Source organism: Lepisma saccharinum, chromosome 3, assembly GCF_977018435.1.
Source record: "Lepisma saccharinum chromosome 3, izLepSacc3.1, whole genome shotgun sequence".
Lineage (NCBI taxonomy): Eukaryota > Metazoa > Arthropoda > Insecta > Zygentoma > Lepismatidae > Lepisma > Lepisma saccharinum.
Window position 1 is genome coordinate 124,216,733 of NC_139231.1, and position 23,801 is coordinate 124,240,533.

General features: G+C 38.8%; 1 protein-coding gene across 2 annotated transcripts in view; it reads right to left on the reverse strand.

Annotated features, from left to right (window-relative positions):
- Positions 1–7,596: 7,596 nt before the first annotated feature.
- LOC145985396 (putative cytochrome P450 304a1) overlaps positions 7,597–23,801 on the reverse strand; it is a 145,944-nt gene continuing 129,739 nt past the window's right edge. The window contains exons 7-9 of one of the 2 annotated variants that reach the window (XM_083119369.1): positions 22,414–22,531; positions 17,876–18,017; positions 7,597–8,046 (exon numbers count right to left, since the gene is read on the reverse strand). In XM_083119369.1, the coding sequence (XP_082975495.1) occupies positions 7,853–8,046; positions 17,876–18,017; positions 22,414–22,531 (454 nt within the window). In that variant the 3' untranslated portion in view covers positions 7,597–7,852. Of the gene's footprint in view, positions 8,047–17,875; positions 18,018–18,579; positions 18,777–22,413; positions 22,532–23,801 lie in introns of those variants that run through there. The other variant, XR_014441419.1, reaches the window with a different exon arrangement.

Sequence of the window (23,801 nt, forward strand, 5' to 3'; positions counted from 1 at the left end):
ACTGGTGCCATCTTAGTTCATTTGAAACCAGATTTGCCCAAATCGCGAAACTTTTCGTTTCAAATAAGACGTATGTAGAGTGATGTAGTCTTCATCTGTTTCCTAACAACTCCCACTCCCATGTTTCGCTAAATCCACTGAAATCTCATTTCTGACACCACTACTATTTCGTATATTTTACGTCCTTTGCTACCTTTAAGGCTTTCGCTTTATAGGATAATCGTGACGATGAGGATGCATGGTGAATTATTGAAATAAAATTATTATTTATTTGTGTATGTAATTATTAATTTTTATAATTATGTAAGTAAAATAATAACAACGAACATTGAATAACCATTTCTTGCTTAGGATTCGAACCTGGGACACCTGACACTTCAGAGCGTGCTAAGATAACAATCGGGAAATTATGCTTGTAAGTAATGTTTTCACCAAAAAACAGTTCTACCATCTCAAGAACATTGCTTCAATCCGAAATTATTTAATTCCTGCGACAACGTATGTCAATCTCAATTGGACCTTTCAACAATTATCAGAAATTTCTGTAACCGAAATAATATTATATGTGTGAAATATAGAATTTTAGGTTGACATTTTTAGAAGGACAGCGGACCCCTTGATCATACCCATCCCTCTCCTCTCCTTCTCGCCCATGATGTCGAAGAAGGACAAAGAGGACTTTCGTAATTGCTGATATTTAGAGTAAATACAAAATATCACTTGGTAGTTTGCTTTTCCCCCAGTGTGATTTGATTTTTTAAAATTTTGATTTGGCAATTTAAGTCCACTTCATGCACAGTAATGCTAATCGGGACAGTTTAAAATTTGGATCCGAACCACTTGTGCCTCCACCGGGTATCGAACCCGGAATCCCTTGATTATAAGGCTGCAACGCTACCACTGCGCCATCGTTCCCCAGTGTGACTGGACACCTTCAGAGTAAGATAGACCCGATTAGGCGACTTAGCTCTTTTCTGTCAATTGAATATGGCAACACTGATCTGTATCCGGTAAGGATCACCGGCAACTGCGGCGGCTAAACAGTCATGGCAATAACCCGCCTCCTCCTCCCGCCGTAACAGTCTTTGCCGCGACGGAAAGTCTTCCTTGCGTGGGCTCAGAGCCCTTTCCTCATGTTGCCTGAGGAGGGTACCGGATCAGTCCTCCTCTTCGCTTTTGCCGGTGTCAGAAAAAATGTCAGTCTGCAATGTTTACTTTACGACAATATTAGCAGTTTATGTACGTAATAATATTTTAAGACAGGTTCTTCAATTCTTTATATTTTGGTGTTACCTGCGGTAACAGCGGCTACATGCACGCCACGCCTCTGCCCCCCGTCTTGTTTTGAAACATCAAATTTCTAGTTATGAGTGACACATCTCAACCTGGGATCATTATTTTGAACCCACTTGTAAACTATATCGTACTTATGGTTTTCCATTTGGATTCATTTAAGTTTACCACACCATAGCTACATACAAAAAAATCTCGTTATGTAATTTATGGTGACTGTGTACAGTGACACCAATTTATACGGGTCTGTGGGACCCGAGTCCACCCAATAATTTATGTGATTTGTGAATTCAAATTTTTGAGCCCACCCAGTGTTTTTTTTTTTAAAATTGGCACCCCTGACTGTCTCTTTTAAATGCCATGTATTCGGTATTTTTTCAGACTTCTGGTGATTCACAAGTATTCTTGTATCGAACACTAAAACTGGGCGGTGTATCTGACGTATGTTGAGTTGCTTGGTCATTTAATCTTCTTCGAGAGCTTGTTGAGATCTGTAGTATTTTGTTGTGTTTTATAAAAATAAGTCGAGGTGGTCCCCGATCTAGGAAAACCATACGTTTGAAAGCATTGTTTTCAATCTTCGTTGCACAGTATGAATGGCCGCTTTGAAGACAGGTTTATTTTTTAATATAGTCCTATTAAATGCACACACATGGCATTTAGATGATTAAGAACGTGTGTTTTATGGAAACATGTCATGTCAGCCAAAACACATTTTCACCTCACTCAAGTATTATGTGAATTCAATTGAAATTGTACCAATATCTACAACTGAATGTGAATGCGGGTTCCGTGCCATAAATCTAACCTTTACTGAACAGAGGGAGATTAAATATTTGGTTAAATGATAGAATACATTGCCGTAAATCAATTTCAGTGTTGGTGTTTTATTTTCATTTGATATGAGCTCAAAATTTTAAACCTTCGTTTTAAAAGTAATTCAAACACAAAAATTGTTATTGGGGGCCATTTTGAGTTTTTTCGACTTTATTACTACCTTCATTTGAATATTTTATTTTCTAAAAATTTCGGGGGGGGGCTGTAGATCCTTCAGCACCCCCTCTGCGTATGCATGCCAGTGCCCTCTGGATCTCCCTCCCCTAAATAGTCCTCGCCTCAAAAGTGACAGAAAAGCCAAGGTGAATTCCTTTTTCTAATCTCTAATTCTCCGAAACTATTCTTTTTCGAATGAGAAAATAGAGATTAAAGTTGATTTGAAAAAAAGAAAGTATTGAAGGACAATAACAGGGAAGTTTTCCCTTTGTAAAGTCGGCTGGGCGTCTCACTGGCCTGCAGGAGACTAAGATTAGATTCCTGGGCGTGTTTTGTAAGGTCGGATTTTTGCGGCCTTCTCTCTGCATAAAACGGCTCTGGGGTTCACTCATTCTCAAATAAATAGGTACCAGTGGAGGACGACACTTCTAGGGGCGGAGGAAGGCTAAAGCAGGCTGGAGCGTGATGCTTAAAAACCAAAGGATAGAGAATGAAAGTGAAAATAAAGATTGATTGATTGATTTGTGGTTTTATGTCAACTTTATGCACAGAAAGGCTAATCGGGAGTGGACTTACAGTTTAAAGTGGGATCCGAACCACTGTGCCATGTGCCTCCAGTGGAAATAAAGAGGCAAAACAGACTGAAAGAGAAGAAAAGGAAGTGGAAAACCAACCAAAACATACTATAATAACAGAGGGAGGGGTGGATTGAGAGAAATGAAGATAAACATTTCTCACGATGGAGTGAGAATAGGAACAAAGAAAAGAAACAGTACAGAACAATAAAGAGATAAAGGAAGGAAGAGAAACAAAAAGAGAGGCATACAGAGAAATCTATAGAAAGAGAGAATGAGAAACAGAAACAAAAGGTAGAAAACGAAATAGAGAACGAGCAAGTGGAGGGAGAGAGAGAAAGAGAAGGGCAAGAAATGAAGGATGCTCTATATCTGAAGAGCCAGGGAGAGAGAGCAAAGAACGCAGGAGGGAAAATGGAACAAGACCTAATCGTGAAAAAGATACTATGGTTTTACACACAGAGAGAGATAAAAGAGTTATAAATAAAATTGAGTTTTCTGTATTACAAGTTCTAGACTCTCCCAAGTCTCATTCCAGCTCAAATGAGGCGAAAAAAAAAGTCGCCCTAGTTTCGAGTGTAAACGAAATTTTAAAATTTTACTCGCTAAACTGCTGGAAAAGGAATACAATTCAATTGTATTCAAATATTATGCACCATTACCAAGGAGGGCCTACTTGTAATCAGAGGGCCCCGGGTTCAATAGCCGTTGAAGGAACGCCGCTCCCGAAGGAGTGGTTTGGATCCCACTTGAAACTAAATATTAAGATTTCACCAGATTTCTGACTGTGATGCACCGCAAAGTCATAAGTCCAATAGGCTCGAATGTCAGTTAATGAATGAATGCTTCCTTAGTTAATGTTACCAATGTCAAGTCACTGTTCAAATTGAAGGGGATTCCAGGAAAGTGTCTCCTGTCTCATTTTCCCCAGCCTCTACATCTTCAAACCAGTAACTTTAATTTTCCCCTTCGTAAATTTTCTGTTATTTTTGTATAATTTGTATTTTAATTTTTAGGTTCATTTAACGCCGACACGTCAGTCAAAATTGTCAATTTTTACATAATATTACATTAATTTTTGTATTAAGTCCTATGTTATGCACAGATAGGCTAATTGGGATTGGACCTACAGTTTAAAGTGGGACCCTAACCTGGGAACTCTTGATTACAAGGTGATGACGTTACCACTATGCGATCGGGGAGCATTAATTTCAGATGAAATTCATGGTTTGGAAATAAATTTATTAAAATGTTGTTACTTCACACCAAACTCAGACAGAGCATTGTCGTCCTATTAAATTTTGCGCTTTATACGTTTCATAATAATAATAATAATAATACGCATGATGATCATAATAATAATAATATGATGAATGTTAATTTAAATTTTTATTCTATTATTTACTTTGAGCTTCAATAAATTAAAATAAATCAGTTCTTGGGTCTCACCGCGCCACAAAAGATTTAGTATAAGTAATATAATTGTATTAGGTAAAAAAAAGTCAAAATGCGAAAATGGGAATCTCTGAACCACTCTCTTCCATCCTACATTTTCTTCAATTCCCATTATGATGCATAACCTAGATATGTAAAAAAAATCGGAGAGCATCACAGAGTAAGTCAACGAAGTAACTGGCTTTCTTGTTTTGGATCAGACTAGTAAACCGACGTAATTTGTGTAAACTAAGTGATGGCGATTCACTTCCTCGACTTGCAAGACTGTCTGTCTTGTATTTTGAACGTAGCCACCCACTGAAGGAATGGATGCACTTCCCTGAGTTTCCAAGGTCTTTGCGCCGACAAAACATAAACCAGATGTCAAAGCAAGATAAGTTTGCAAATTGCGGTGTTTAACCCTCCCCCCCCCCTCCTCCGCTCCGAGCGGCACATGACCGGTGCCGCAGATGGGAGAATACACATTCAGAGGGTTGCTTGCCCATAAGCGACAGCAGCGCCATAAGCGGAAAATCCTCGAACTTCTAGAAGGCGTGGGAACTAAATACTTGTATTTTTTGTAATAAAATTATGTAATTTCTGTTGAAGATATTGTGCAAACGCTTGGAATTATCTATCTAAATTCACGACACTAAGATGCACAATGTTGAACCTAAACCGTAAGATGGTTTAAAATTCTTCAAACGCCCCATTTAAAGCTGCTTTCACATCCAATTAATGCTGCATTTCCAATTTTTTGTACGCTAAACTAGAATCCCAATTCGATTTTTTATTCAATACATCCCTTCGTGTATCCTTCTAGAAAAGCCTTGCAGAGTATCACCGAAATTGGAGGCATATGTTAGGAGATTTTGTCAACAGAACGAGAAGCAGTTTTCAGCTGTTGAGAGAAACATCCAGCCGAGGCTTAAGCTCAGTATACTCGATTTGGCTCACCTTCCTTTCTTTGCAAAACCATTTTCTACACGGAAAACGGTAGGTGGTACAGACAAATGTTTCATATAACAATCGTATTGTTTCCCCGCCTTTCCGAATCTGCATTTCAAACATACCCTTCCCATTTGAAAGTCGCACGAACGGGGCATGTGCCCCCCACTAAAACCACGAAGGGTGGCTTTCGGGCTGTTGCAAATACTTTCTACGGATTCTTTGGGCCCAACTTAGTTGTACATTTTTTTTGTTTCAACTTGATACGATCTCCCGTTCTCGAGAAAAAGGTAGTGTCTGGGTCGCTCTGAAATACCCTGTATATACTTTCACAGAAGGTATGCTACAGTGTGTTGTTGTGGTTGATACATGTCAGTTCTATAGCCTATATTTTAAAATGCGGTAGGATTTCGGCTACCTGTGGTGCAATTTAGGAGACCAGTTGCCTAAATGGCACCTTTTGCAAGGGTTTAAAATTTAATTTGTTTTTCGTAGTATCAGTTGAAATAAAATTTTTTGTCATAAAAGGTGAAATATTCTTTTACACGAGAGAACAATAAAACATTAGATTGTGTCACTTGTTTTTACGGAACATTCGTGTTTTTGAAAACTGGTGCGATATAGGCAACTCTCCCCTAGGTACTAGGTCCGGTGATATGCGAATGTTTATTAGTTGGATTATGTGAATTGAGATTCGCTGGTTTTACACTTCGCAATAGGGTATTTGATCCACTCTGGTTTCCAGAGTAGGTCATATTTCTAGTACTCCTTGTTTGTTTATTTATTTTGTTTACTTGGAGATGAGTTTTGTGGATATACAAGGATACAAATGGGTGCATGGACTTTGTCTAAAACCAATAAATATTTTATATTAAAAACATACATATTATGATAGGATACATGCATGTTAACATACAGTGTATAATTATATAATTAATCTAATTGTTGAATTAACTTCATTTTAGTCTGTTATGATGTAAACTTATCTACCCTACCTACCTAATTGATACAAATAATATTAATAGAATCCAAGACTAAGACTAAATCAAATTACATCATTAAGATTAGGATCAAAATTAAAATTAAAATGAAAGTGAAACTAAAATTGAAAATGTAAGAAGTGTCAAATAACCACCCAGACCTCCCAATTTAACACCGTTAGATTTCTACCTCTGGGAACCTGAAGAACGATGTGTACCCCACAAAGCCATAGTCACTGGATGACATGAAACATGCGATTGACACTAAACCGCGCTTCCCTTCCTGTGGAAACCATATCTGCTGTTTGTTGTTTTGTCGATATGTTCTATAGCATGGCAGGCAAAGTATTGCTGTCATTGAACATCTATAACTTTAACATTATTCGAAACTGTTCCATTGCGTTTGATTTCGTGCCTTCTGTGTCTAATAAATTCCAGTGTAGACAGTGTAACTGTCATTCTCTGCACAACATTTACATTTTTATTGCAATAATAAAAATCTTTGATAAGAGGAAGGACATATCATTATAACTATCACTATTAAAAATCGTAGTATTATGGGATTTAGTGGAGTACATCAGGGTGCGAAATCATTTAAGACTGAGGGGGGGGGGAGAAATATCTCAATCTACAACCCCCTTTCCCCACAAACATACATATAAATTATACGATATACATATTTATAATGTTATTGAAAGTAAAAATAAATTACTAAATTAGTAATTAAAAATAGTATTATTATTAATTACACACAAAGAAATAAATTTGTTACTTTCATGTACGTATATCAGATATTATAATGTAGCAAAGTACTTCCTTTACTAACTGGTTAAAGATGTTAATAAATTATGAAATAGGTGAAGTGGTTTTATTATGTGTAAGTTTTTATGTTAATATAAATCAATTAGATTTCATAGTTATTATTGTTTTACATTCTTGATTTACTTCTATTGTGCGTATTGATGTAGATTTGTTAATGATCTCTTGAGAGAGAGAAAGCATTGAACACTCACAACTACACTAATTTGTGTATGTTTTCGATATTATTCTTAGTACAGTATATTTGAAATTAATTGCTTGTTGTAACAAAAACTCTCCCCACCCGAAATTTTTTTGTGGGGGGATTTTTGAGGCCAAGATTGTTGGTGGGGGAAATCCCCCCGTCCCCTTCAGGATTTCGCACCCTGGAGTACATGAAGTTGATTTCTGTGTTTTTTCAAAGTTTTTATAGATTTTGTGCTTGTTGCTAATGTAAAACCCAAATGAAATCTCATCGTTGTACTGAAATGGAGGTAGCACTAATCTCGTAACATGTATGCCTAGGGAAGTCAGTGACAAGAAGGAATATAATTTAAAATACAAATCACAACTGATGTTTTTAAGACAAATTTTATTATAAACACATACATTACTGATAATTAAATATGTGCCTGGAAATAGTTCAATGTGACTAAGTCTACAATTAAACTCAACACAGTGATTTCAGTAACACTATTTGCCCGAGTTGGAAATGGCTGATCATTACTTGATGTGGTACAGCACAAACCAGTTTAGTTCATGTTCAGCAATGTCAAACTTACGCACAGAAACGCACATCATTTTCGCTTTGCATTAGACTTGTAACTTTATCTACAGCATGGGTGTTCTCTCAATTATCTTCGTTCTGAAGGGTTTGGACACAGAGATGAATCCACAGAGTTCAGCTTCAGTGTAAGGTAGTGGATCACCTTCTGGTACTTCGAAAGTGAAGTTCTGTAGGAGTGCAGCCAGGAAGTAGAACTGCGTGTGCCTCGTGTAAGTTTCTCCAACGCACAGTCGTTTTCCTGCGTGTGAAAAGGAATGTATTGTAAATGGCAGTGAAAGTGGTTGACCTTGACTGGTTTATTATTTAAAAAGCGTCAGCACTATATGCCCCTTTCAACTTGTACAAGAGGCAGAAGGGTTAAATTGCCTCCTCGATGGCAAAGCGCGTTGATAACTTGAAATTCCAGTTCTGGTGTATACATAGCTGTTCCTTCATGAGTGTCCCTTCATCAATTTCATCATAACATTTCATCATAGCATCATTCACCCATGGGGCGTAAAGGGGTAGTTCTTTTTCAAATACACTCACATGTAAACATTGCTTCTACGTAGTGATGGAGAGTTGTCCAAACCGGGGATGGAGGGTCAAACGGGATGTTTAAAAAACAAAAACGACAAAAAATACTTCCTTTCTTATAATTTTATTGTATTTTCATGGTTAACTTTTGCCCTTTCAAAATTCGCAACAAAATTTGGCATTAGACCTCGACTTTACATTGTTTCATATGAGTACCCAATTTTACCTAAAGGGTTGTCCAAAACGGGGGCATTGCATAGTTTCCAGAAAAATGTTTTTCCTGATAGTCTAAGATCTAATCAGAAAATAAAAGGTTTGAAATATTTTTCTTATTGATAAATTTGCTTTTGGTAGGCCAAGATATGTTATTAGTGTTCCCATTTTGGACGACTCTCCCCTACACCCTGAACTGCATTTTGTAGACTAGCGAGACTGTGGCGTGTGGACTCACAGCCATGGGCTTGTGTTCTGACGTCTCCATATGTCTGTGATTGTCCCTTCATCCATCACATTTTATCAACATTCATTTCCATCTGCACGATTAGCAAAGAGTGCCAGAAAAGCGAGGTAAAATAAACTAAATCTATCAATCATCACTCATTCTCATCTTCGTGATTAGACAAAAGTGGCGGAAAAGCGCATAGAAATAAAATAAATCAATCGTCAATTTCATCAAAAAATAATGTATCTTCAATGCGTAGCATATCCGTTGGTTTCAGAAATATTGACCCTGGCACACCTTGCCATCTCCTGCTCAGAAATGCGTAGGATAAGCCTTTTACAGGAAATGGTAAGAACACTGGACTTTGGCTAGAGGTGACGAGAGGCTAAGCGAGGGGTTAAATAGGTACGCATGAGAGCGACACGAGGTCTTTTTACTTGGAATCATCGAAGAAGCAGGAGCTATTGGTCTGTTTTCTAAACCGATCAAGGTAAGCTATCCTACACCCTTTATCTGACATTCGCATTGTTCAGTTCAGGATAAAACGTAATCATGAGTCTATATTAATGTTAAGTTAGATATTTGTACCTGACCCGTTCAGGGCTGTCTCTACCATCAATAGGAATAGTCGGGAGGGGCAAGTTACATCCCTATTTAAGATCCCCGCGTTCATGTTGGAACGCTACGTGGTGGATTGATGCGGGACTTTTCATTTTTTTTAAATGAGAAGCGTCCTAGTTTAGACATCGAAATTGCGTTGGGCTTGTTGAACTTTCAGATATTTCACTCTGAAATAAATGAAAATTGAAATTCGTTAATGTCATGCTAGAATTGTTTCTCCGCGGATTTTTTTTTACTAACTGGGGTTTTTTCTTTTAAGTAAGATACGTCACCATTGTTAGAAATGCCTTATGTCATTTCTTGACTTAGAGGACGAACTTGATACCACCTTAGATAGGCTCATCATTCTAGCCAATATTGTTGTTGGTCCGTCTTTTGATGTGGAGGACCTCCCTTGTGCCTCATCCACCCCAATCAGAAGTCCTCCATTAACTAGAAGTCGCGCACGCGCGCAGGCTAATATTCAAATTGATAATCGTCCAACAGTTCTTATCGACCCACCCACCATGGCTCAAATACCTTTTGTTCATCCCCTCCTTTTCGAGAGCATTCAGTTTCAGGGTGCCTCGGGGGAGGATGTTACTAAATTCATAGATCGTTTTGAAAGTGCGGCGATTTGGAATAATTAGAAGGAGACGAAAAAGAGACAAATCTTTCCGGCGCTGTTAAGTGGGCCGGCCCACTTAATGCAATTAGCCAGCAACAAGGCGTCAATTTAGTTAGTTATGAGGACGTCAAGAAAAAGCTCATTGAAGAGTTCATAGGCTCCCTTGATCAGCTGCAGATCGAGGAGCAGATCAGATATCGGTTCTACAGGGACGATGAACCGGTATCATCTTGCGTTAGAGATAAACAGACCCTCCTTTTTAAGATGGACCCTAACATGGCTGTGAATAAGCAGCTTAAGTATATCAACGCAGGTCTTCAACTGGAATTTACATGTTAATGAAATATATATGTAAAAAAAACCAATATAACTCAGTCCCGGACCTTTTGAAAGATCTTAAGGAATATGAAAAAGCAAAGTTTCGTATGCGCCGTAGAACAGTGCAAGAGCTCTAGCATACGGCTCAGAAGGAAACTCTTTCTACGTCTCCTGCTGAGTTGCGCATTCCTCACCAGAACCCCGTATTTAGCATTACGGCGGTTGTTCCGGAATTAGCACCTAGGGCTAATCCAGAAATGACTAACCAGCTGCAAGCTCTGAAAGCTGAATTGGACCTTGCAACAAACGTCTCTCCCTACTTCAGAATCGTCCACTGTAGAAGCATTGGCTAAGCAGGTCAGCAACCTAGCGTTAAAAGTCGAGGAAGTTTTGCAGTCAAATGATAATGACAATTTTCAAACTGTAGGCCAAAATTATCAAAAGGTAATGTTAATCACAATCGTGGTTCAAATAACAACAGACGAGGCTTTCAGGGCAGGGGAAATAGAGGTTATCGTCCAAACAACGGCCGGTCTTAGAACCATTTAATTCCTCTGTATTTAAAGAACTTAGTGCTAAACTCGGTATTCAGTTAAAATTTGTTACTGCGTATCATCATAACACCTTAGGCTTAGAAGAGAGAAGTCACGAGGTGATCCAAAGTATAATTAAGCATTTTGTAATCCCAAAACATGATAACTGGATTACCTATCTACAACCAGTAGTGTTTACGTATAATGTTACACGCGAGGATTCCAGTAGATTTAGTCCGTTTTACCTCATGCATGGGTTCGAAGTCCGTCTGCCCTGGAAAAGTATGCTTCACCCAGATCCCTGCGAAAATAGTGCAAACACAGACAAACTTGAAAAGCTAAACAAGGCACGAGACGGAGCTCATGAAAATTTACGTAAGAGTCCCAAAAGAAGTATTTTGACAGGCGTCATCAAGCAACAAGTTATGCTCCTGGTGAATTGGTATTATTATATGACCCCACTCAGAAGGCAAATACGGCTAAGTGCTTTTCAGGTGTTTATTCTGGGCCCGAGGTAATAGGAAGAAAGGGAAATAGCAATTCCTATTTAGTGGAATACGAAAATAAACGGGGCCAGATTGTGTCCGATTTAGTCGCGGTCCAAAGGTTAAAACGCTATCACCGCCCTTCAGGGGGTGAGGAAGAAACGAATATTGTAGCTATCTCTTCAAGAGGAAGATTTCGAACCAGTGACCGCCCATAAGTAGCCCAAAGCACATGTCGTAATTGTTTACTTTCTGTGTGGATCCTATTTTTCTTATTATTTTTATTATTTTATTTTATTTTTCGTTTCATCTCCCTAAAGTATCAATAGGTCAATTCGTTTTCTCGCCAAACGTATAAAACCTAATGTACGCACCATTGTTGTTTTCTCGTAGATGTAAAACTATTTTGTTAGGCAATTGCATGTTTTATATATGAAGTTATTTATAAATGCGCTCTGAAATATATATGCATTTCTTCCATCCATGCATGACTTATGAAAAGAATTAAATATGTTGTCAGTGAGCTCACTTAGTTAATTAAAACAACGAAAGTGCGGCACGAGCGTTATCTAGTGTATATTTGTCTTTTCTTTGTGTATATTAAAACTACCGGTAGTTGTGTGAAAAGACCCGTTATTATAGTTAATAACGTAAGAAATGTTAATGTCCCCATGACATTTAGTCTTAAATGAAGAAAGAAGTCTGCGTAAGCCGACCAAAATGAAGCAGAAAACCAAGTTCTCATTTAGAACATGTAATTTGTGCTATTAATAAGCAAGGTGTGAAGTTTCATGCATTTGACGAGATATGTTATTTTATCTATTTTCAGTTAAAATTATTCCTGGCTGACAGTTTGCATTGCACTAATTTCGTTGTTTTTAAAATTAATTAAAATCCCGAGAAATTTTAATTTTAATTTATTCTGTGTAAAAATATGTGATTTATCAAATTCATTGATTTGACATTTAGTGGCTGAAAAGTAATTAATTTTTTTCAATAATACTAGGATAACAGTTGTGGTAATTTAAGCACGTTCAGGTTCAATAATTGCTACCTAATTAAACAAGATGCAGTTATTCCGATATTTATTAATTTTAATTGCCTTTATCTCTCAGTAAATTCCCTATCCTTCAAGGAAGTGATCATAAGATCTTTCCACTACCCGTACATCATTTGTTCAGTAATTACGTTAACACTAGTTTTTATTTGTATTTTAATTATTGCCTTTATTTGTTGTCAGCGAAGATGTAAAAAGTTAAAAGTTTTGGAAAATAATTGCCCAAGGGAAATGGAACGAGTAAATGTGCATTCAAGTGTACGATTTTTAAATATCTCCCAGTCGGATAGCGACTCTTGACTCGTGGTCCCAACCAACCCGAAATCTTGAGTCAGTTTTTACTTTTCAAGACCCATTTTATGACGAAGCAGGTACTCCAAACGAAATTTTGCCACTTGCAATTCCCCCTGTTCGTTTAGATACATTTAATGTTGCATGTCAAATCTCTAATCCGTTAAAGTTAGATGCTAAAACCTCATCTCGCTCTGTTCAAACTAATCCTGTTAAAGTAAAGAAAGTTAAAGGAGTTACGGTGAAAACGCAAAACGTAGTTGTGTCTCGAACCGAGGACTCCCAGCCCCATTCTGAATCAATTGTCGCCTTCATTCAAAACATATTTTATGACGACATATAATCAAGCTGCTTTTCCACGCACTCCCCTAGCAGTTATGCAAACAAGTTCGTAGCAGCTTGGGGCGCAGAGCAAACTTCCCCCTTTTTCTCTCCTCTTTATATCTCGCGGAAATCCAGGTACATCAAGAAACAAAAGTACATGAAAGGTACTCTCTTCCTCTTCCTATTTGCTCCTTGGCACCGCCTCCCTCGTTACCAGTCCTAAGATTCTATCATCGTGTTCCTCGCAGAGGAAGAACACGATCCTGCTATTGGTCATCCCTCACGGGAGCTCCACCCATCCAGAACGGCCGCCATATACCTTTCCCTCCGATTCAGATGAAACTTCCAGCAGAATTGAAAGATATTTTTTAGTTAGACTCCTCGAGTTAAAATTTTATGCTGAATTGCACTTCCCTCGCAGTTCTCATCATCGCGCTAGCGGAAGAAACATATCATATTTCAGTCTCCTAGAGAGAGAATTTGATGACACCGTTCATTTCATCAAGTGTCGGGATGGATGCGGAATTTGCTGCAGATGAATTTTAAACTCAGGTGGCTTCGACACTGAATTTCTAGCCTCAAACCGAGGTGTTAATAAGAGCCTCTTCAAGGGCACCTATTTATGTGATTTTTTTTTCGTTCCTTCAGAATTTTCAAAAGTTTCACGAATGAAATTAATTACTTCTTACAGATTAATTCCGTGTTAATTTTCGTAAAGTCGGCAATAGCGAGTAATTGTGTCTATATTTTAACCTCCGACACATCATAGTATCTAGTTGAAAGCATATCATACGAAAGGGACGTGTTTCCCAGGTTATTTGTCATTATGTTTCGTTTACGATTCCGTTTATATATTTTGAATTCCCAAGGCGACCATAAAAGAGTAATATTTTTTGTTTACCCTGTTAGGTTAAAAACTCAAAAGACTGGATCTAGACGCCTACAGTTGTCATGAGTCAAGAGCATTCTCTTACGCGGCGAGCATTTATGCTAAGTGAAAAGAAAATACACGACGAGCTATAGCATGACGTAGAGTAGTTTTTTCCTCTTTTCTGTTTAACGCAATGCCTTATATATGTTTTCTTTTGTTCTCAGATCCGTAAATTTACTTCAAAGATAGCCAAGAAATGTTTTCTAAATAATTAACCCAGATTAGTTTCACCTTTGAATTTAACTTTTACCTAAGAGAGACGAACGAACCAAAATTTCATGAAATATTTTTGTCTCATTTTCCCGTTACTGTTGTCATATTACTAATTTGGAACTTCATTTTAACCGTCTATTTATGCTATTCGTCAGGGGTATGCAGGCGCAAACCAACCTTGACTAGTGAGAGTTAAAAATGTGTCAATATGTTGCCTTGATTTATTCATCCATTTTATTATGTATATTTCGTTAATAATGATCCTAACTTCATTGGAGCCATGTCATCTACTCTTTACTATATCTTAATGATCCAGAATTTACTTTTGGTTTCGTCCGTTTTAACAGTTGTTACCAAATTTTGGGTTATTTTTTTTCAGTTCTTTACTTTTACAATGCTTTCAATTTTCTGACATGACGTTAATGGATTTCGTCGGGTTACTCTTCTGATACCACGGGATATATTTTATACCATCTATATATTACTTTCTATATCTTTATCAATATTTAATCCTAGATATTTTCGTTTATTTTATTGTCCCTTTCTGTATATTGATCATATGTCAACAAAGGGCATTTAGTGCCATGCCATAACTTTAGTTTATTTTGCCCATTATTCTATATTTTTGGGAGAACCCAGGGGCTATATAATTTAGTCAATGTATGTTTATTAATTTTCAAGAAGTCATATTTCATTTTAATAGTGTTCCAGGGTGAAGGCGTCAAAGTACATTTTCCGCCTTTTATTTTATTTAGCCTTCAGTCCAATTTTGTTTTATAATTTATAACTCTTATTGGGCAGTTTAGTTTATTTTAGTTTATTTATCTTTACTCATGATTTTCACTTGCCTATAAAATAACGATTACTTTACACATTTTTTTTATATTTTAAATATTCACTGACTGAGAGCAATGTAGTCTTTCCAATATCTTACCTGTTTCCTACCCTGTTCGTAAATTCTAAGAGTTCCAAGAATTTCAAAAATAGTCCAGCGACTCTTTTTGAGAACGGAAGAAGAACGCCTCATTCCTGACGGCTTTGGAGCTCAACAGCCTCCATTGAATTCCAGCAGTGTATGTCACCGGTGTGAGAGCTGAAATCGCCAGGGATTGTCCCCTCAAGACGCCCCTGCTGCTGTAATGCATTTTCGATACTCCCGGCAATTAGAACGACCTATCCCCTTTTGGTCGTCTTCGCCCCTGTTCATATTATCTACCAACAATTGGGACCAGCGAAGCAGCAAGGAAAATTCCCAGGATCGGAACATAGTCAACAACATCAGAAGAAATTTCACCTTACAGAGCAAACTTCCCACGATTCTAACCTCCTTAAGAAGAAACATGAACATCTTTCCTGTACTTCTTCCCTCTTTTGCTCTGTCCTGCCAGGCAGCATATCTTCAAGACATATTGGAACTTTCCGGGTACAGTTAATGACCCAAATGTATTGAGACCCCACCCTTGTGGATCTGCAACCTGCCAGGCCACCTCTGAACAGTTTCATTCTACGAGTGGCCATGTTTAGTATTCTCCTTCCTGGAGTGGCTGAGGCGTCGCAACCCCTGGTCACCTTGCATACTGTATGCAACGGCACGGTATATCTTCCGTTCTCGTATGCAACCAGCAACATTTTCTCTCTCTCTCCAGTGTCGGCATAAGATTTGTGCTGGAAATATGGAATGGCGTGTGCTTTGAACTTTCGGGGGAATGTCGTACCCCCCCCTCCCCCGACAGCGATCGCCATCGGACAACGCATCTTTTGGGGCTTGCAAACGCTACTTGGAGTGGCTCTCCATGGACTACTCTTTGTTCGCCCGTCCCACTGCCAACGTGTTTTCATCTGCTGAACTGTATTCATGAACTTTCCACACCGCGATTCGAACCCGGTCCCCCACTGCAATTGTGATCGGTCCAAGACCGTGCATCTTCCGGAACAGTGCATCGTACCCCAGGACTCCGGGGTTCGCGTGTGTCCGGATTGCCCTGCCTTCTGACTTCGCATGTTGCGCAACGAGGAATCATATGTTTCCAGATATCCTAAACATAGTGTGCTACGAACGTCAATGACAAGTGAAAATTTATTCTTCAACTATATTCTTCTCTTCGTGTGGTTGTGGGTAGCCAATACTGAGTGTGTTGTTTATTTTATTGGCTTCAGTGCATCCATTTCAAAACCGCGCAGTCCAAGCGGAGATTGGTGTTAACCACGGTCTTTTCTCTCGCCTCTTGAACTGTCATCCTGACGAGGCGGAAGACCGCGAGCATACGGCCTCAAGGTTTCTCACGGCTTATGTTTGGCGCTTAGTTAGCACTTGTTCAGAGGCCATTACTTATCTCTCCGAGTTGTTATGCGAAACGCAGAAGCCATTCGCATGTCTCGAGTTACGATCCAGTGTGTTGAACTTTCCGCTGACTCCGCGGGCCTGCGTACAACACTTGCTATCGCATGTTGATCAAACGTCAGAATTTCTCATTACGAAAGACTCTTACAGCTTGTGCCTAATGAAAACAAAATACTTTATTTCTGCAGTCAAGCTTTGAGCTTCAATTTTGTTCAATTAAATTTTTAGGTGTAGGGTTTCCGACAGTATTATTTTATTTTATGTAACCTTTTTTTTTTCATGTAATAAAATACCTTTTAAATTTTGGTGAATGGCAGAAGGTTCAATTTAAACTTTTAATGATTACAATTTCATTTTGGGAAATTGTTTTGCAAGAGCGAGATCGTAGCATATTCGCTCGGTGAAAGAAATATTGACCCTGGCAGTCCTTGCCAGCTCCTGCTCAGAAATGCGTAGGATAAGCCTTTTACAGGAAATGGTAAGAACACTGGTCTTTGGCTAGAGGTGACGAGAGGTCAAGCGAGAGGTTAAATAGGTGCACATGAGAGCGACACAAGGTCTTTTTACTTGGAATCATCAGAGAAGCAGGAGCTATTGGTCTGTTTTCTAAACCGATCAGGGTAAGCTATCCTACACTCTTTTTCTGCCATTCGCATTGCTCAGTTCAGTATAAAACCTAATCATGAGTCTATATTAATGTTAAGTTAGATATTTGTACCTGGCCCGTTCAGGGCTGTCTCTACCATCAATAGGAATAATCGGGAGGGGCAAGTTACCTCCCTATTTAAGATCCCCGCGTTCATGTTGGAACGCTACGAATGTTGGAATTGGCCAAAAGTTTAAGAGAAGTTCTGGTGGGGGGGAGAGGTTGACGTTTGAATATCTTCCAAGAAGGATAAGCCAATTACCTCAACTGTAAGAGACGAAATTAACCAGGAGGGTAAAACAGACTATGGTGACTTCTAATCAGGTCATACAGATGACAATCTGTCTTGACATAAACCGACCTCTGTGGCGGAGTGGTTAGCCCAGCAATCTACGACTTGAGAGGTCCTAAGTTCGATTTCAGGCCTTAGCATTGGTGGAAGTGAATGAAGAAACAATCTCAATTACACAAGGACAAGGGACAGAAACACAAACGCCACAATATACCCCAGGTGGTTAAGTTAAATTGAAAACTTAATATTGTTGTTTCGTAAGACAGTAACGGAAGCATCAGAATATTGGACTAAATATGAATCATTATAAAAATATAAACGACCAAAGGAAAATATTGATTAGGCATCACACAAAAATATCTAACATTCTAAACTTTAGAATTATGCACCTGCGGAATTACAAGAATACATTTTTTTTGCAAGAAAGAGAATTGACGAATTTCAACATACCTTGTCCAAAAGGGATGATGTGATCCTCCTTCTTGACTCTCCCGTTCTCATCCAGCAATCTCTCTGGTCTGAATTCTTCAGGGTCTCCCCAATATTCCTTATCCATATGCATGGCCGTGAGATTGGGAACAATTATCGTGTCCTGAACAATAAATATTAGAAGCACATATTTACTCTTGGATGCATATGCATGACCAATACATATATCTTGAAGAGCTTCATTCTGGGCATGGATTTTTTCGGTCGAAACTGTTATAAGGTTTTTTAAAGTTACAATGAACACTGTAACACTGAACACTGTAACAAAGCGCCTACTGTGGTAGGTTATGACTAGATCTCGGATTTTAGGTTTCTAACCTATTTTCTTCCTTTACAGGTATGTAAGAAATAATAAGTTATGCCAGCGTTTCGTTAAAATACGCAACAACTGATAAAGTTGTATAGTGACTAAAAAAAACTATTTTGCTTGTTAGAACCTATTTTAGGTTTATGCGCTTAAATGAAGCCTTTTTTTAAGGTTTTTATATATTTTTAAAGTTTTTACTGGATTTTTATGTCATACAGATGCGTTTGCTTTGTTTGGTCACGAAAAAATTCAATGACGAACGTGTTTGAAACGATCTCTCTGTCGATTTCCCTTCCTCCAAGTCCATGGTGATTTTTCAAAGCTCTAAACAAAGCAAAATGTCTGGTGCCACTGTTACCTGTACAATCCAATGTGGTCTGATCTCTGCGGTCTTGCTCACTTTTGCGTCCCTTAGGTGCTTTGTGGCATTCACGCCTTGCAAACTAACATTTCAGCACTAAAGTTTGCACCATTGACTACATTTTTGTTGAAGATTATTTTCAGCTTATAAGATGATCCTCGTAGACAACATTGCTGAGTTTGACTGTGGAAAACCTGAAAGAAGATTGTTGCGTAACTATACGGCGAACAGTGCATTTTAATAGCAAATTTCCAATGGTAAGTTCTGCCATCGCCGTAGCGTTAGGCAACGCATATAACTTTATGCAAGATAGTGCGTATTTCAGGATATAGGTGTCACATTTTCATTGCCGGTGACTATACCTAATCAGCATTTTTCAAGAATTTTAAACTATTTCAAGTTCTTTTGAACCTTCGTCAGGATTTTTCGAGCCTAACTTAAGATCTTTAGGTTTTATTTTAGGACTTTTCGAACCTATTTTAGGATTTTTAGAGCCTATTTTAGGAGCCTAAAAGAACACTTTTTAGAACTTAAAAATCCGACGTCTAGTGATGACGCAGATGATGCACAACAGTTCATATTGCAAAGTGTTACTACAGTTGACAGGCTCTTCCGTCCACGAAATTTGTTCTTTCTAATTAGTATGGTTCCCGTGATATTGACCAATGGTTAGTCCACCCAGCGTCTCTCCGATGGCATAGTGGTATCGTTGTTGCCTTGTAATCGAGGGGTCTCGGGTCCCACTATAAACTGTAGGTGCAGTTTCGATTAACCTTACTGTACATGAAGTGGACATAGAACAAAAACTCACTGAACTCACTCAAAAACTCACAAATATCAAGTTCAGATATTACGTACCACAGAGGTGTAAATAAGACAAGGAAAAATTAGGTTTTTATTCCCCTCAATAAAAAATAGGCAAAAACTAAAATTTCCAGAAAGCAAGTAAAGGTAAAATATCTTCACAGCGCAATAATAATTATTACTTATGAAAGAATGGATATTAATGTGTACAGAGTGGTCCAAAAGTGCAGAACGGGCCGAATAAAACCGAAATGCATGCTGTTATTGAAATTTTATTTGTGTACATGTAGTTTGGGGAGGGGGAAAACCTACTGAACCGCTTTTGAAATATGGTCGTCATCTTGAATGCCGTCATCTTGGATCGAGATCACTTTTTTAAATGGGAACCTAGGCATGTGACACATGAAATTAAATTACGTTGGAAAAAGCTTACAAACAGGATGGTAGCATTCATTTTTGCAAAACTTTATTCATGCTACAGGGTGTTAAAGAAGTGTTTTCAACGGTTTCTCTCATTGTTTAAGGTGCACTAAGAAATGGAGCTCACACAAGCGGAACGCGTGGAAATCATCCTGATGTGTGGGGAAAGAAGCTCGAAAGTCATCGCCGATGAGTTCAGTCAGCGCCATCCAGAACGAACTACCATTGTTGACAGTACTGTGCGGAAACTGATCGCTAAGTTCATAGAGACTGGATCTGTTGCAAACCGGCTCAAATCAGGTAGGCCTAAGGTAGCCACAGATGAAGCTACATCAAGAGCTGTGTTGGCGGCAGTTACGTTGAGTCCGCAACGTAGTACCCGTAGTCATGCTGCTGTTACTGGTGTAACTCGTGCTTCCATTATGAGGATTCTGAGAAGGCGCAAATGGCATCCATACGCGATCCAGTTGCTTCAACACCTGAGTGAGGACGATCCTGACCGCATGGTTGAATTTGCAGAAGAAATGCCCCGTAAGGTGTTACAAGACCCTACCTTCCCTCACAAGATGTTGTTCAGTGATGAAGCAAACTTTTATCTCAATGGGGAGGTGAACAGACAAAACATGAGATACTGGTCTGAATCGAATCCTCATTGGGTGGATACATCTGGGACAGTCCTCCGTTCAAAGTGATAGTATGGTGTGGCATATGGGGAATCCGTGTGGTAGGACCTTTCTTCATCGACGGTACCCTCAATGCCGAGAATTATTTGAACTTACTGGATACACAAGTGTTTTCATCTCTCATGATCGAGGATGACAGTTTCCCCGAGTTCTTTCAACATGACGGCGCTCCCCCACATTTTGGTCACAATGTTAGGGACTATCTGAACATCCAGTTTCCCAATCGGTGGATAGGTCGCAGGGGGCCTGTGGAATGGCCATCACGCTCGCCTTACCTAACCCCCTCGATTTTTATCTGTGGGGCCAAGTGAAATCACTAGTCTATTCCGTAAAAAATCGTGATCTGGAACATTTGAAAGACAGAATTGTCGAGTGCTTTGCAAGCATCACACCCAACATACTATCGAAAGTCCATCAGGAATGGGTGAATCGACTCAATATGCCAGTGGCCAACAATGGTGGACACATTGAGCATATCCTCTAACATCCCGCAACAATGAGACAAAACGTTGAGACACTTCTTTAACACCCTGTAGCATGAACATGAATAAAGTTTTGCAAAAATGAATGCTACCATCGTGTTTGTGAGCTTTTTCCAGTGTAATTTCATGTGTCAAATGCCTAGTTTCCCGTTTAAAAAAAGTGATCTCGATCCTAGATGGCGGCTTTTAATATGGCGACTATATTTCAAGAGCGGTTCGGTAGGTTTTCCCCATCCCCAAACTACATGTACACATATGAAATTTCAATAACCGCATGCATTTTGGTTTTATTCGGCCCGTTCCGTACTTTTGGACCACCCTGTATATTCTACATAAAGTAGGAAAGTCCACTATTAAACCCCTATCACACGGAACTGGATTTCTAGTTGGAATGCCCTAGTTGGCGCTGAACTGACTTTCTAGGTAGAAACCATGGCCGCCTGGCTAACTGCTTGACTGGTTTTGAGGAATAGGACATTTTCTAATTGCTACTAGCTTTCCTCGACTAGATACTGTGGAACAGCCAATCAGAGCAAAGTTCGGGCATGTGAAGATAATCTGTTACTTTGCAAAAGGGAGTTTTAGTCTGTGCTTTCCGAGTGTTTGCTGTTTTTGTTAGCAACGAGATAATGACGTGCAATGAATTCGTATTCAGTTCATTAATATTTAGGTATTTATGCAAAGCGATGAGATGTGTACGTGACAAATAAAATTAGCCGAAAATGAAAATCGTTATTATTACAAGTGTATTAAATTAATGTTTGATTTTTTTTAAAAAATGTGAATGAATTCTGCGAATCTCATGTATGAATATTGATGTGTATACCCGAGTTTTTTCGAGTCAATCTGTAGTCCATACTTTTCTTTTTTAATTTTTGATAAAAGCACAACATTCTTCAAATTGATCGCCCATCTTTAAGCCGGCTTTAGACGAAAGCATTTCCTTTTAACATTTTTGCTAGCATAACTGCTATGAATTACACCATTTATGCTGAGTGCACGGTATTTGTTTAAAATTGAAACAACTAAAATAGTAATCCATACGTGTACAGTAACCGTTATAAAGTATGTATTTTAGCAGTGCCATTGTGTTTATACCTAATAACGTTTTATACGAGACGTTATTCCTCTCGGTTCAATAGCTATCGGCTTTTAAAAATGTGAAGTGATACATTGTTTACATCTCACGCGGCCGCCATTACATTTTCACTCGTCTATCGACAAGTACGATAACAAGTACCGTGTGAGGCGAAAACTAGCAAATGGGTAGCTAGTCCAGCGCCAACTAGGGCTTTCCTACTGGAAATCCAGTTCCGTGGGATTCAGGCTTTATTTACTGCAACTCGGTTAGGTCTACAAGGAATGATACCACCAGATCTGTGAGAAACTAGCCATTCCTTGCGTTACGATTACTATTAGCTTCAGTATGAACTTGGAAGTACCTTGGGAACAGTGTAACCGAAGAATTCAGTGTCTTCAGTTGCCCTGTGCAGCAACATCAGAGGTGCAACAGTGTTTCTTCTAGTGGCTTCCTGGATTGTGGCCTCCATGTAAGGCATTCTGCAGAAAAGATAAAATACATATTGCAGACATTCTACATGTAATGTGTGTTTCAAACTTTCAATGGTGATGGTGTCCTAGATTCAGTTTATTGTTGAAACTCCACATTGAATCCCAGGGTATTTAAATTGGCAATAACTCAGAAACCTGGGCATTTTATGTGATTTTCGACAATCTGAAACAATTTATTTTTTGGTTTTACTATATATGTGTTATACATAAAAATAAAAGCAATTTCTTTGCCTACACGATAAAAGAGAAACAATTAGAATCTGTGTATTCTTGCGTGTGCTAGAGATGTTCAACATAGTCCTTGTTTTCATATAATGAAAAAGTCCGTACTTCTAATACTAAACATATCTACCCTTAGTATGAAACACAGGCGGTGTGCAAGTAAATAACCCATTACAAGTAAATAAATAAGTGTTCCATTTCTTTCCATATTTCAAGTAAACACATTGGTCAAGTGCATGGGCGCCCATAGGAGTTTTTTTTAAGGGGGGAGGGGCTCTTCAAGATTCTCAGGGGTGTCTTCAAGATTCCATATGTAGGGTGTACTGAAATGGATCCTGTCATCAACATAAAAAGTAATGTTAGCATACTAAATTCCATTAGTCAGAAAGGGGAGCTCGAGGACCCCCCCCCCCTTGCCCCCATATGGGCGCCCATGGTCAAGTGTGCGTATGTGTGTGTGTTTGTGACTGATGATAAAGCACTAAAAATACAGGCCTAAATAGCAGTGGCGTCTCGTCCCTTGGGGCTTTCGGGGCTTAGCCCCTAAAGAAAAATGGACGTATTCACGTAATTATCAGTCACCATAACGCTTAACTATCACACAGTTTTTTAAAAGGCGATTTATACCCACGTAAATTCATCGTCTGTTGCAATGGATACGACAGCGCTCCTAGCGGCATTGATGTCAATTATCGCTTTGCGGGGCACGTCGCAAAGGAAGGCGTGGCCTGCACCCACCTACGCTACAGTGAATGTCACATGCTAGCAGAGAGAGGAGGGGAGAGTGTAATGGATTTGAGTGCTGATTCGGGGCTACTTCCGTTGCGTCGCGTTCGATCTCGCGTGATGTTCTGTAGTGTTTTGGTGGCTTTCATTCGCTATGTTTGAGTGTGTTTGGCAGGGTTGATGTTCGAACACAAATTGATGAAGGACATAGGCTGTCAATTACAAGACACAATGAATTTGTCCGGAAAAATAGGCATATATTAAATAGAATTATCGATTGCTTAAAATTCTGTGGTCGACATGAACTTGC